This window comes from Rhagoletis zephyria, unplaced genomic scaffold, assembly GCF_001687245.7.
Source record: "Rhagoletis zephyria isolate East Lansing unplaced genomic scaffold, Rhagoletis_zephyria_1.1 Rzeph_scaffold_04716, whole genome shotgun sequence".
In the NCBI taxonomy this organism is placed as follows: Eukaryota; Metazoa; Arthropoda; class Insecta; order Diptera; family Tephritidae; genus Rhagoletis; species Rhagoletis zephyria.
In genome coordinates, this window is record NW_016161799.1 from 23,026 (window position 1) to 34,842 (window position 11,817).

At 32.7% G+C, this 11,817-nt stretch overlaps 1 protein-coding gene across 1 annotated transcript; it reads left to right on the forward strand.

The window, feature by feature from the left end:
• Positions 1-684: 684 nt before the first annotated feature.
• On the forward strand, positions 685-9,273 carry Cpr76Bc (Cuticular protein 76Bc). Its single transcript, XM_017626618.1, has 3 exons — positions 685-916; positions 5,469-5,594; positions 7,919-9,273. The coding sequence occupies exons 1-3, from the start codon at positions 905-907 to the stop codon at positions 9,017-9,019; spliced, it is 1,239 nt and encodes a 412-aa protein (XP_017482107.1). The 5' UTR covers positions 685-904; the 3' UTR covers positions 9,020-9,273.
• Positions 9,274-11,817: the final 2,544 nt, after the last annotated feature.

The following is an 11,817-nucleotide window of genomic DNA, read 5'->3' on the forward strand; positions in this document are numbered from 1 at the left end:
TGAACTTTTTTTTTTGAAACATTGACATTGCAAATCTTCCTCTTTTTCTTGATCTCTACACAAATACATGCATACTTACATACACAAATTGCAACAATGATGCATTTGCAGCAACCCATTAGAAATTTACCATTCGAGTTCCATTTGAAATGGTTGCACTTGTTTATGTATACGCGCCTGCAAAGGAAAATAAAAAATTGTATTTGAAAAAATTTATGTGTTTTTAAATACATACACATAAACTTAGATATTTTTGAGATTTTATTATGGAATATTTTAGAAATTAATATCAAAAGCGCAGCTAAAATTATCGATTTAAACAACACAAAAAAAAACCAACTACAAGTTTACACAGAGAAAATGAGTAAACTGATCCAGTGTAATGGTGATGTGCACAAGAAAATCCGGAAAATCCAGTGAAAATTAGTAGCAAAACAAACCAACCGAAAGTAGTTGAGCCGGCTGGGAAGATGAAACTGATGCGTTCGCAAAGCTGCCCACACATCGACGTCATCAAAGTGTGCACATTCATACATACAACCATCCATATAAGGCATGTATGTATGCTTGTGTAGCGCTTATGTACAAATGGATGGGTATTACATATAAAATAACTACATACATGTATGTGCATATAAATAGCGATGGCATGGCAGGCAGCAACTTTATTGCAAATCTGTCCTTGACTTAAGCACATGTTGCACAAAATACACGCAAATGCAATTGCATTTAATTAACTACATATCCATATGTATAAATATATATATATGCATATGTAACGTGAATTTGGAAAAGCGCTAAATATTTACATTGTGTGCAGCTATAGTGAAAATTTCTAATTGCGATAATTTGTTGCAGAATCGAAAGTGTTTTTAAAAAGAATTTGGCTGTTAAATAACCGATAATGAAATTTGTTGTGAGTGCACATGTTTTTGTTGGCTTTATTGCCGCATATGAAATATATATATATATATATAAATATCAATAGAAAGTGAAAAGCATTTGATAAAAACTTTCTCTGTGTAGAAAGTGAAAGTTGAAACAAGTTTATTAAAGAAAGATCAAATGCAACCATTTGAAGTCCTTTTCTGTGCAATACTCGTAAAAACCCTAAATGATATTAAAAAAGAACTGATTAAGAAATAATAACACATTTCTATTATGTACAAGTTTCTGTGTTAAAACAAAAACAATAAAAAAAGTAAATGTTTAATATTTAAGTTAAGTTATTTTACTGGCAGCATCAATTACACTCCAGCGTACGACGTTACGGTTAATTATCTAAAAGTTTTGGCTAGATCTACAAATCGTCACCTGAAATGCAAAAAGACGTAACAACATTGCAACGGAAATTGAAAAAGTCGTGACTAATATTTGAAATGAAATCCATCATATAATACAAAACGTGAAATTTGAATTTTTTATTAGTTATGACTTTTTTCATTTCAGGTGAGGAAATATTCTTAGCAAGAAAGAAAATATGTTCATCCAAAACTTACAAAACAAAACAGTTTAATGTTACAATTACAAAATATTTCTTAGGTGATGCATTAAATTTTGTAAAATTCAAACATCAAATGATGCACAGTGACCAAATGTAGCATTTTATTTGACACAAATGGAAACTTATGAACGAAATGAGATAAGCATTACAAAGCGATTTTTACAAAAAATTTCCTGTAGATTTCAAGCTTTTATAGCGTGGTCAACATATGCTTACGAGATAGTATGAGATATACTACAGGGCGAATGCTTAAATCTTCTCGCTGAAAATTTTATACATACATACATATGTATGTATGCTAATAGTTACATGGAGTTCAGAATATTCTTTTGGAAAAAAAATCCTTTTATTTTTATTAATGGTAATCGATATCAGGAATATATGCACATTAGGGTGCATCACTCTCCATACAAAGAAAATGCGGTACTGTTTTTCCATCGGAATTATAAAATTTATTATAATTTATTGGTCACATTCATAAAATATAAAATTGTTTTTAAGAGTTCTATAAAGTTATATTTTCATAAAATGTTTCGATTTATAAAGCAGTTAAGGTCTTTTTTTTATGAATTTGGGTGTAAGTCTTCTGCCAAAATATTTCGGAAAAATATATAGTTTTTTTAATTGGTTTAAAAAATAATAATTTTCCAAAACATTAAATTAGTTAACATTAAACATTAGTTAAACATTAAAAAAGTTTAAGTTTAAGAGGTCTGCATAAAAATGTTCGAACATATTATCAACGGAATTTAAACAGTTATCTACATTTTTGGAAGTATTTTCAAATCGGTCCAGCTCACGTAAATCTTCAGAAAAATATAGTTTCTTTTAAATTAGTTTAAAAAAATTAATTTTCCAAAACATTAAATCAGATGATAAAAAAGTTTAAGTTTAAGCGGTCTGCATAAAACTGTTTAAATACAAATACATTATCAGCGGAATTAGAATAGTGGGATTTTCTGAAAATCGGTCCAGCCCACGTAAATCTTAATATTCTTCGGAATTTTTTTTGGGGGAAGTTTAAAACTATAATGGATTTTATATACATTATTACATTGCTTTGGAAAAACATTCTCTTTGTTAATGAGTCACCCTTATGTACATATCTTTAAATTTTCATGTTCATTGCGATAAAACTGCATGAAGAAAAGCTTTTTGAAAATTTACTTATTGACCACAGTCGGTATGGAGCATAGGGGCATGTCTTAAGAGATGGCATCTTAAAGTTACAAAAAAAAATGTATAAAATATTTTTTCAGTGCTAATCTGTTAAACATACAAATATACATACATAAATCGCAATTAACAAAATAAAAATGGCTTTCACAGCTACCTAAAATCATATTTGAAAAGAAACGGCACTCTAACTTAGTTCCAGTCGAATTGAAATGGCCTAGTAGTCGAATCATTTTTAAGAATTTTTTTTTGCTGTTTTTTGCTAAACATTTTTGCTAAATTGAAGAAAAATCATTTGATGGTAAATGGTAACCAATAAGATTCAAAATCAAAGCACTAAGGAAATACATTGACTCAAACAAATGACCACGTGTTAAATTTTGTTTTTAATATTCACGATGTTTTTCGAGTTAAATATTTTTGCTATTATTTATTTCTCTTTAAAAATGTTGTCCAAACTTTAACCAAAACCATGCAAATCACAATTTCAATCTTAAGAATATTCAACAAGTTCAAGTTTAGGAAACTTCAACAAATTTTCTTCAAAATTTCATCTTTTCAATCTGATTATTAAAAAAAGTTTTGGGTATGCAGTTCTAGAGCCCATACAATTTTGCTCGAATTAAGTGCAAGTTTCAAACGGATAAAAAATTTCGGTTAAAAAGACATTTATGTACATATTTTAGAAATATTTATTTTACAAGCATTTCACTTCGGAATAATTAGGGGAAATTTGGATTTATGCGTGGAATTTTCTTTAGTAGTTCTAATCAATACATATATCAAAAGTCCCCACCACTCCAAATACCGCTAGAGAAGTAAACAAATCTAGTTAATAGTCACGTTTAAGAAAAAACTGTGGCTTCCCAGTTTTTCGTTTAGAAAATTGTTTCAAAAATACCAAGTAAATTTTTTCAAAATTAACATTTTTTTTGTGGAAATTCCATGCAAAATTACCTACAGAAAAAAATATCAATTGATTAAAATAACCAACTTCTATTTAGTTTTTTTGCGGGATCTCCATAAACAACTGACTTTTAATTAGCTATGAAAAAACTTACTTAAAGTTAGTTGTAAAGTCATGCAGGAGTCATGCAGACGTTATCGGGAGTTTGTTTTCTTAACAAGTTTCTATTTAAATATCCCCAAACAAAAATTATTTTCAGTACACCTTTTTTCTGCACTTCGCAGATTATTTTTCGTATTAAAGACAAATAAAATAAAGTTCGAAATTTTATATTATCGTTTTGATGTTGTGTCTTATCGATTTCAAAGATAAGACCCCCTACAAAGGAACATGTAAACAAATAAGCAAATTTGTAATGTTAAATAAAATAATTAATTAAAAAAAAATATACAAAATTTAAATCTTTTTTTTACATCTATTTTGTGGCCATCGCCCTTCAAAAGTAGTTAGTTACGGTCAAAGGAAATAGTTAATAAATAGTTACCACTAGTCGACTACTAGTTAGTTAATAGTTAGCTACAAACTAGTCCCATTTCCTGCAGGGTTGGTAACCTACTACATATACTGCGGTGCCGATGCACTGAGCAAATAATCTAATTTTGTGAAAGCATAAAAACTTAACACGCATTTTTAAAAGACAGGAACTAAATTAATAAAAAATATTTTTTTTTTAATCAAGGGAAGAAAGCGAGTATTTGTATTTAGGTAATTTTTTTCCGCTCATTGCGAATATATCCTTGTGTTTCCAATTGTTTTTGATAAATATATTGTAGCATAGGGCTCTTTCTAAAAATTCTTGTCAAATATGTATCAATTTAAGGTGAAATCATAAAATTACGAAAACGCCTGATGCACCCATACATTTTTTTCACTGATAATTTCGAATAAATATGCAAATAGTAAATAGTTAGAAATAGTTCTCAAAGCCAATTAGAAAAACCTAGGCTGTAAATATTTTTCACAAAATGCTAGTTTTAAGTGTTTGAGAATTCGCGTTGATTTGTGATAACTTTCTTGCCGCTGGTGTTATTATTTTCTCCCATACAAAAAATAAATGGCCGAACATACATTGTATGGAAGAAAATGCGTGACATCTTCAGCAAAAAAAAAAAATTATCAAAAATCAACCCGAATTTTTAACCACTTAAAGCTTGCACTTTATTGAGTTAGAATTTAATGGGCTATACAACTTTTTTACTAAAAATTTAGATGCAGATGGGTTATGTTAAATAAAATGCTGCAGTTGAAAGATAAAACAAAGAAAAGAAAAATAGTCAAAATAGGTCAAAATATCTTGTCTCGCATCGGTCTTATTTTTCAAATGACTAATGTATATAGTTCCTCAAAATAGTCGGCTTTCTAACAGTTACTTAACGGAAATTGGCGGTTTTCCCTTTGTAAAATTTGTTTAAATGATTAGCTCGCGTCACTGTTTAATTATTCCAAGGCTGCATTTAAATGGTGTGTTGAAGTGACTCAGGATCTCAATTCACCATACTGAGTCATACTGAGAAGAACGCCTACTATAAAGAGATTCTCTGGGGAGCAACAGCCACAACTGGAATCCCTGATGAGAGTTTAATGCAATGATAATAGACATACTTAATATAATAAAAATATTAATTTCATAATAAAAATTTTAACAAATTGTTTTTCGTGATTGTGATAAAAAAAAGATATTTGTGCGTTCACACGACAGGGATACGATTTGCACCAAATTTTGGGTAATCGTGTGACACTGGCTTTACAACCACAGCGAATTAAAACTAATAATTGCGAAGTTTTAAAATAATATTTATTTTATCTATATCTTTTATTTAGCCTCACACGATATGGATAACTCTGATGCCATTGTTAAGTTGTATATGCATGATTAACGGAGATTCTGACACTGAAGCCAATATTGATGAAACAGAGAGTGAAATGATGAAATATGCGCCAGAATATGTGAGTTTAAATAATTGATTAATAATCATTCAATTTTCTTACTTAAAAATTTAATTTGACTAATGAATTTTTTTTTGTATACATATAAATTATATTATTTTATTTTACTCTATGTTTTGCAAGTCTCTTCAAAACGTCAAACGAGGTTGAAGTGCTTTTTTTTTTTTGCTTAACAATTCAGTAGCATGCATCATAAGCGAAAAACATATTCAAATATACAAGCATTTATTAAAATTTGAATTAGTCTTTGTCATCTGTCATAAGCGGGTTACGCACTCAAAGGTGTACTACCTGTTGTCAAAATTCAGTGACAGTAACTCTGGAATGTCAATCTTTCATAAATCAAGCCCACTGTGAGCGTAAAATGATTTATGATTTTATCTGTCAACTAAACTAGACAAAACTCCGAGACAGCTGACAAGCCCACATGTCCAAATAAAATTAATAATGAGAGAATATGACAGCAGGTTACTATGCACTTGTATGTACAGCCAAAAAGTATAAAAGTTTCACTGTTATAAATTTACACAGTTTACGTCGAATCAGATTTTTGGATTTAAGATAGCTCAGTTTTATGTCTGTCAGCAAATCGCTGCCAAAAGCCGCATACCTAATCCTTGCAAAGGCGGTACAGAATTGCTCCGCCACCACAACCCTGCTCAAATCTGCTCAGCAAACCCACAAGTTGTCCGCAATCTATCTGCTCAAAGAAAGCCACTTCCCGGCAGTGGTTTCTATGGCCGAAAGTGTGGGTATTATAGTGGTTGCGGACCGAGAAATACCCGGTCGGTCCCCGTGGTTTTTCGCCAGTGCAGTTCCCTCAATTTGGTATTTTCTTTTTAGAGCGCTTTTTTAACGTACTGGGACCTTCCACAAGGAATGGCTTTCTTATTTCTTTCGACTCGCAGAGATATAAGCACCAAACAAACTGAAGGAGTCTCACTTTTTGTACCGAGAACAGGAGCGCGAATAAGGTGTAAAAGAAACGAATCAGCCTTATCCAAACTCACATAAAAGGCAGCAGTTTCAGTAACAATCGTCTCTTCTTCTTATCCTGCAAAAGAGCCCTAATTATCCACGCTGAAACACAGTCAGCATCTTCATCAACCTTAAATCCAATCTATGTATCTTTCGCGTCTCATCGTCTCGTGTCAAGAGAAAGAGAGGTAGTAAGGGACAAAGCCACCGGAATCCTTCCCTTGCAACTCCCACCAGTCGATTTCGGTGCTCCTGAATCCCAAAAGGGCCAATTTCGCTGCCTGCTTCCGACTCCTTTTATTTCTCTTCTGGCAAATCACTCAAGGGTCGATGACGAATAACTTCTTTCCCAACTCATTTGTACCTATTGTAACCCTGTGAGGAAAATCTCTAGTTCTGAACTGGTGCGCTTCTAGTACATTTAGACCCAGTACTGGTTCGCGATAAATCTCTTTTGCATGCAAGAAACTGGCGAATTTAACATGGCGATGTCCTAGGAAGTGTCAATTGCCCCCGCTGCATCCCTTTTTCGATAGTTCCGAACTAGTCCTAAATTCTATAGTTCCGAACCAGTTCTAAAATCGACAGACGATAGAAAAAAGGATCATGATTTTTCGATCTTTTTGGTTCTTCCGTGTGTGCGATTTTAAGTTATTTTGGAAGAAATATGTTTTCAATTTGAAATTAAATTTGTTTGAATTACTGTAACAAATGTACGTTACACACCTTTGGCCGTAGCTGAGTTTGCAGAGATGCCCGCTGTTATTTCTTAGATTCCAGACGGTCCCAAAATGTTGAAATGTTAACACAAATTTTAGTTTTGTATTACCAAGCTATGAAAAAGCATTTGCGAAGCATAGAATAGAAGCGTATTTGAACGAAAAAGCCGCCAAACACATATCTATGTAAAGTAAACAAACCCCCCGCGCATCCCTTATTCGATAGTTCCGAACCATTTCTAAATTCGTCACTTTAGATATAGATTTCTAGTGAAAAAAAACTGAAAAAACTATCTAGTTCCTTTCGGACTAGTTCCTTTTTGGCGACAAAGACCTAGTACGGAACTAGAAATTTGATTCACTAGTCCGCGGTTTCCCTGCAGGGAAGTGGCTACGGCTCTGAAGAAGAGTGAAGAGGCAAGACCACTTACCTTCAGCATGCGGTCCCTTAGGCCTTTTACGACGAGCTTGCCTTTCAGAGCGTGTCTTCTAAACCTCTACCGCGCAGATTTTGCCTAGTTACTTTAACTGTAAAATTTGTCCCCCACTTTTCAAGCTGTACTACAACTACGCTCTATATTTTTACAGCAGCTCGCTTATTAGTTATTTTCTTTTATTTTTTTTCAGCAACATCCAGAATATGCATTCAGTTATGGTGTCAAAGATCTGCACACTGGAGATGTCAAATCCCAGTGGGAGTCACGCGACGGCGATACTATAAAGGGACACTATAGCATTCTCGAGCCAGATGGCTCGATACGTACAGTTCACTACACTGCCGATGCTAAGCATGGCTTCAATGCTGTGGTGAAGACCGTCGGCGCCAATTCACATCCCGTCACCGAATCGCCGCACAGTGAAAATGGCATCAACGACGACACATCGCAATCCAAAATCAATCACTATAGCAAAGATCAGGAGCACATAGTGCTGAGCTCAGACATTAAACCGCTCAAAAATCCAATTGAAGATCTAACGCACGCCCACCCGAAAATTCCCAGCCTCATTGAGTTCAAACCGCATGCGCGCATAAAGCAAGTGCCAATGGAACTGGAACCAGGTATGCGTGAACGGCTGCAGACCGCACGTGATGAGTATTATCAAAAGCAAAATTTCAAGAAAGTGCCACATCCTGAAACAGATTCGTACAGTAATCAGGAGAATGAATGGAAAGCGCTTGTATTGGATCAAAATTCCGAATATCAGCCGATATATGGTGTCCATATAAATAGTTATAAAAGCGCAGACAATTACATTCCAACAAAACAATCCATTGCAAATATAGCTCAGAATGCTCTGAATAACGGTGGTGGGCTGCGCAATGAATTTATTGCATCAGCGCCTCTGCATCAACGCAATCATGGCTCCTATATCGATCCTAGTATAAATAATATACCGCCTGGCAAGAAGTACAGCTTCACCACACCTAATTACAAGCATCACTCAGCACCACCGCCACAATACAAATATCAGACGAATTTCAAAGCGTCTGCACCACAAAATCGTCCAGACTACATCAATTACTTTCAGCGCAAAACAAAGAAATTCAATCACAAAGATGCGCCGGGTCCAGTAGTTTTTCCAAATCATACTGGCGATGAGCAAAATGCAGCTTCGGCCCAATTGGTTCAGTCGATGGTCAGGCTCGATCGAAAGCATATTTTACCCATGTACGCCAATCATTACAGCACGGACAATTATCGCCATCAGCGTTATCGTACCATTTAAATTTTACTAATTTGTATGTATGTACGATAGTTAGTTGATTGCGAGTATGCTTTCGTACGTTTGTAAGTATTTATTGGCGCAAATATGTATGAGCGTTTATAATTTGTATGGAGACCTAAGCAGCAGTCCGGTATTACTTTATATGGATCTTTATTTGTATATTTATTTATTTTAGCAAATATTTTGAAAATTGTCGCAAATATTAATGTAGTTGTGTACTTATTTTAAAATAATTTTAATAAAAAACAAAATCTATGCACTTTATACTATAATTGATTACATTTGTTGAAGATGTTCAACTATATAATAGCATAAATTGTGCAAAAGCGGGGTACGAAATATTGAGTGGTTGCCGGGGTGCAGTGGTTAAAAATTTTGCCTTTTTGGTGCAAATATTCGTATAATTATCGGTTTAAGAGAAAACAAATAATTGTATTATATACGATTTTTCGGTAATTCTTGAAAAAAAATTAAGAAATTAAAAAAAAAATTTTGGTAAAAACTTTTTTTTTGTCTTTCCAATTTCGACCTATTTGATTTTTTTTTTGTAGTTTTGCTCAAATGAAAAAAAAATTAAGAAAGTTTTAAACATTTTTTTGGAATTTTTTTTTGTTTTTCCAATTTCGACCTTTTTGATATTTTTTAAATTTTGCTCAAATAAGAAACTGGAATCCTCCTTTAAAATGATGCCCTTTTACTTTTTCACATGGCTTTTTGTATCACCCTAATATAGAAGCATCTAAATATTTTTTGATTAAAAAAAACAGGGGTGTATTTTTTCGCTGTAAAATAATCCTTGGCGTGAGAGTCTTAAATTCTTACTTTTTTTTGTACCACCCTAATGAATATAGCAGGACTAGGAAAGGACTTTACATTCTCTGATGCTCAACTTCATTTTATAGCCATATTGTATATTAAAGTTATATATGGGTCATTCCATACTAAATTTACACCTCAATTTTTTTTTTTCGGTGTGAAAGATTTTTTTACATTCTTTATAGAAAAAAAGCAGACACCTACTTCTTCATGATATTCGAAAATCTCGGAAAAAAATTTCCGAAATTTTGAACGCACAAACATACACTATTTGTCGAAAAAATCAGTTAAGTAATCAAAATGTGCGTAATTACTTCGGCTTTCCATTAAAGTGTGAGATAGATAGTTTCGGAGGTTACGATGTACAGTGATTCAAACAAATGATCGCGTGTTGATTTTCTTCAAACATTCGTAAATTTTTTCGAGCTAATTTTTTTTTGTCCATTTTTATATAAAAATATCGTCTAAACTTCAACCAAATTCACACGGTAATCACAGTTTTAAACTTTATACAAAATTTAGGAAAATTTAACAAATCCTCATCAAAATTTCTACTTTTTATTCAGGATTTTTAGAAAATTTTTGGGTATGCAGTTTTATGGCTCATACAATTTAAGACTAACGAAGTGCAAGTTTCAAACGGCTAAAAAAACGCGTTGATTTTAGAGATTTTTTTTTGTGACGATTATTTACACTTTTTTTCATATAGCAACAAAATTTCAAAATATCAACGCAAGTTTTTGTAAATTACGCTTGTTATATTAAAAAATCCCAAAAAGTGGCGTCCAAAAAAAAATTCTCAAAAATCAACGCGATTTGATGGTCGTTTTCAGAGTCAGGGTGAGTGTTTTTTTATTAAATAAGACCTACAAAATTACTTTCGATGTTTGATTTTCGTCTTTTTTTTTCCTAAAAATTGCATGAAATGAACTTACACAGAAAAAACTAGAAAGCGTTTTCCCGTGACCTTAGAAACTGATTCCAAAAAGTTTAAGAAAAAAACCTTTAAAAGGCTCATCGGATACCGTCTTCAGCTCAAAAAATTAAACCACCAATTGTTAAAGGTAATTTTAAAGGTCGAGGTAATTTTTTTATCCAAAGATATATTTTTCTTTACTGTTAACTTTACTTCGCTATCTGTTATCGTTCTCGAGATATTAGATTTTGTCACGAAAAAAGTTCATTTTACACACTGTGCGGCGTGCATTCCAATGATAAGTTTGTCTCGTTGTTGCATAGCATATCGACCAGCTAACTCACTCATATTGCTATTTCGCTTAGTGAACGTTTTCCTGGCAATTTATAATGCATTTGAGGCTTTCTTAGCTCGCTCTTTCACATTCAACAACCACGTCAATTTACTTTCCTAAAAAAAACCTAGATATTTAGATATTTAGATCTTAGACTTAGCGTATGGGCATCACATCACCGGCGTTAGAACCACTCACGGAGGAGTGTCTATGTTTGCCTTACTCCGGCAAATCAAGAGATGGACAATGGCATAAGGAAGCATTAACTGCAACTAAGTCCAAACCCTCGAATATCAAATACCTCAATGGATACGTCATTCTTGTTAAATACTTATAATAACTAAAAAAACGAGTCAATAATTTTATGTTTGCCGCCTAAGCAGCTGCAATAAACATTTCACAATTGCAGTGTAGAACAAAAATTAAATTTTCGCTAAATACTATAAAGTGCCATAAGTTATTCGCACTACTTTTTGCGTTTAAAAAATTAAATGAGAAAAAATATTAAAGCCTCTAGACTACTGAGAACATTGTTCACATAACAGCTCAGATACGAGTAAATACAAGAAAATAAAAGCACATAAAAATATGTAAGAACAGTGTGACAATATTTAATACACACACAAGCATGCATATAAATAAATTAAAAGCATTAGTTTTGTGCGTTGTTTCAAGGTCATTTTTATAGATCAGCAACCTCAGGCTAATTGCACGAGCCGCAGCAGCGTAGCT

Excerpts from the sequence above, each read along its gene's own strand:
- Cpr76Bc (XM_017626618.1), top strand. Across the intron at positions 5,595-7,918 it reads TGAAATATGCGCCAGAATAT|CAACATCCAGAATATGCATT; the intron begins GTGAGTTTAAAT and ends ATTTTTTTTCAG.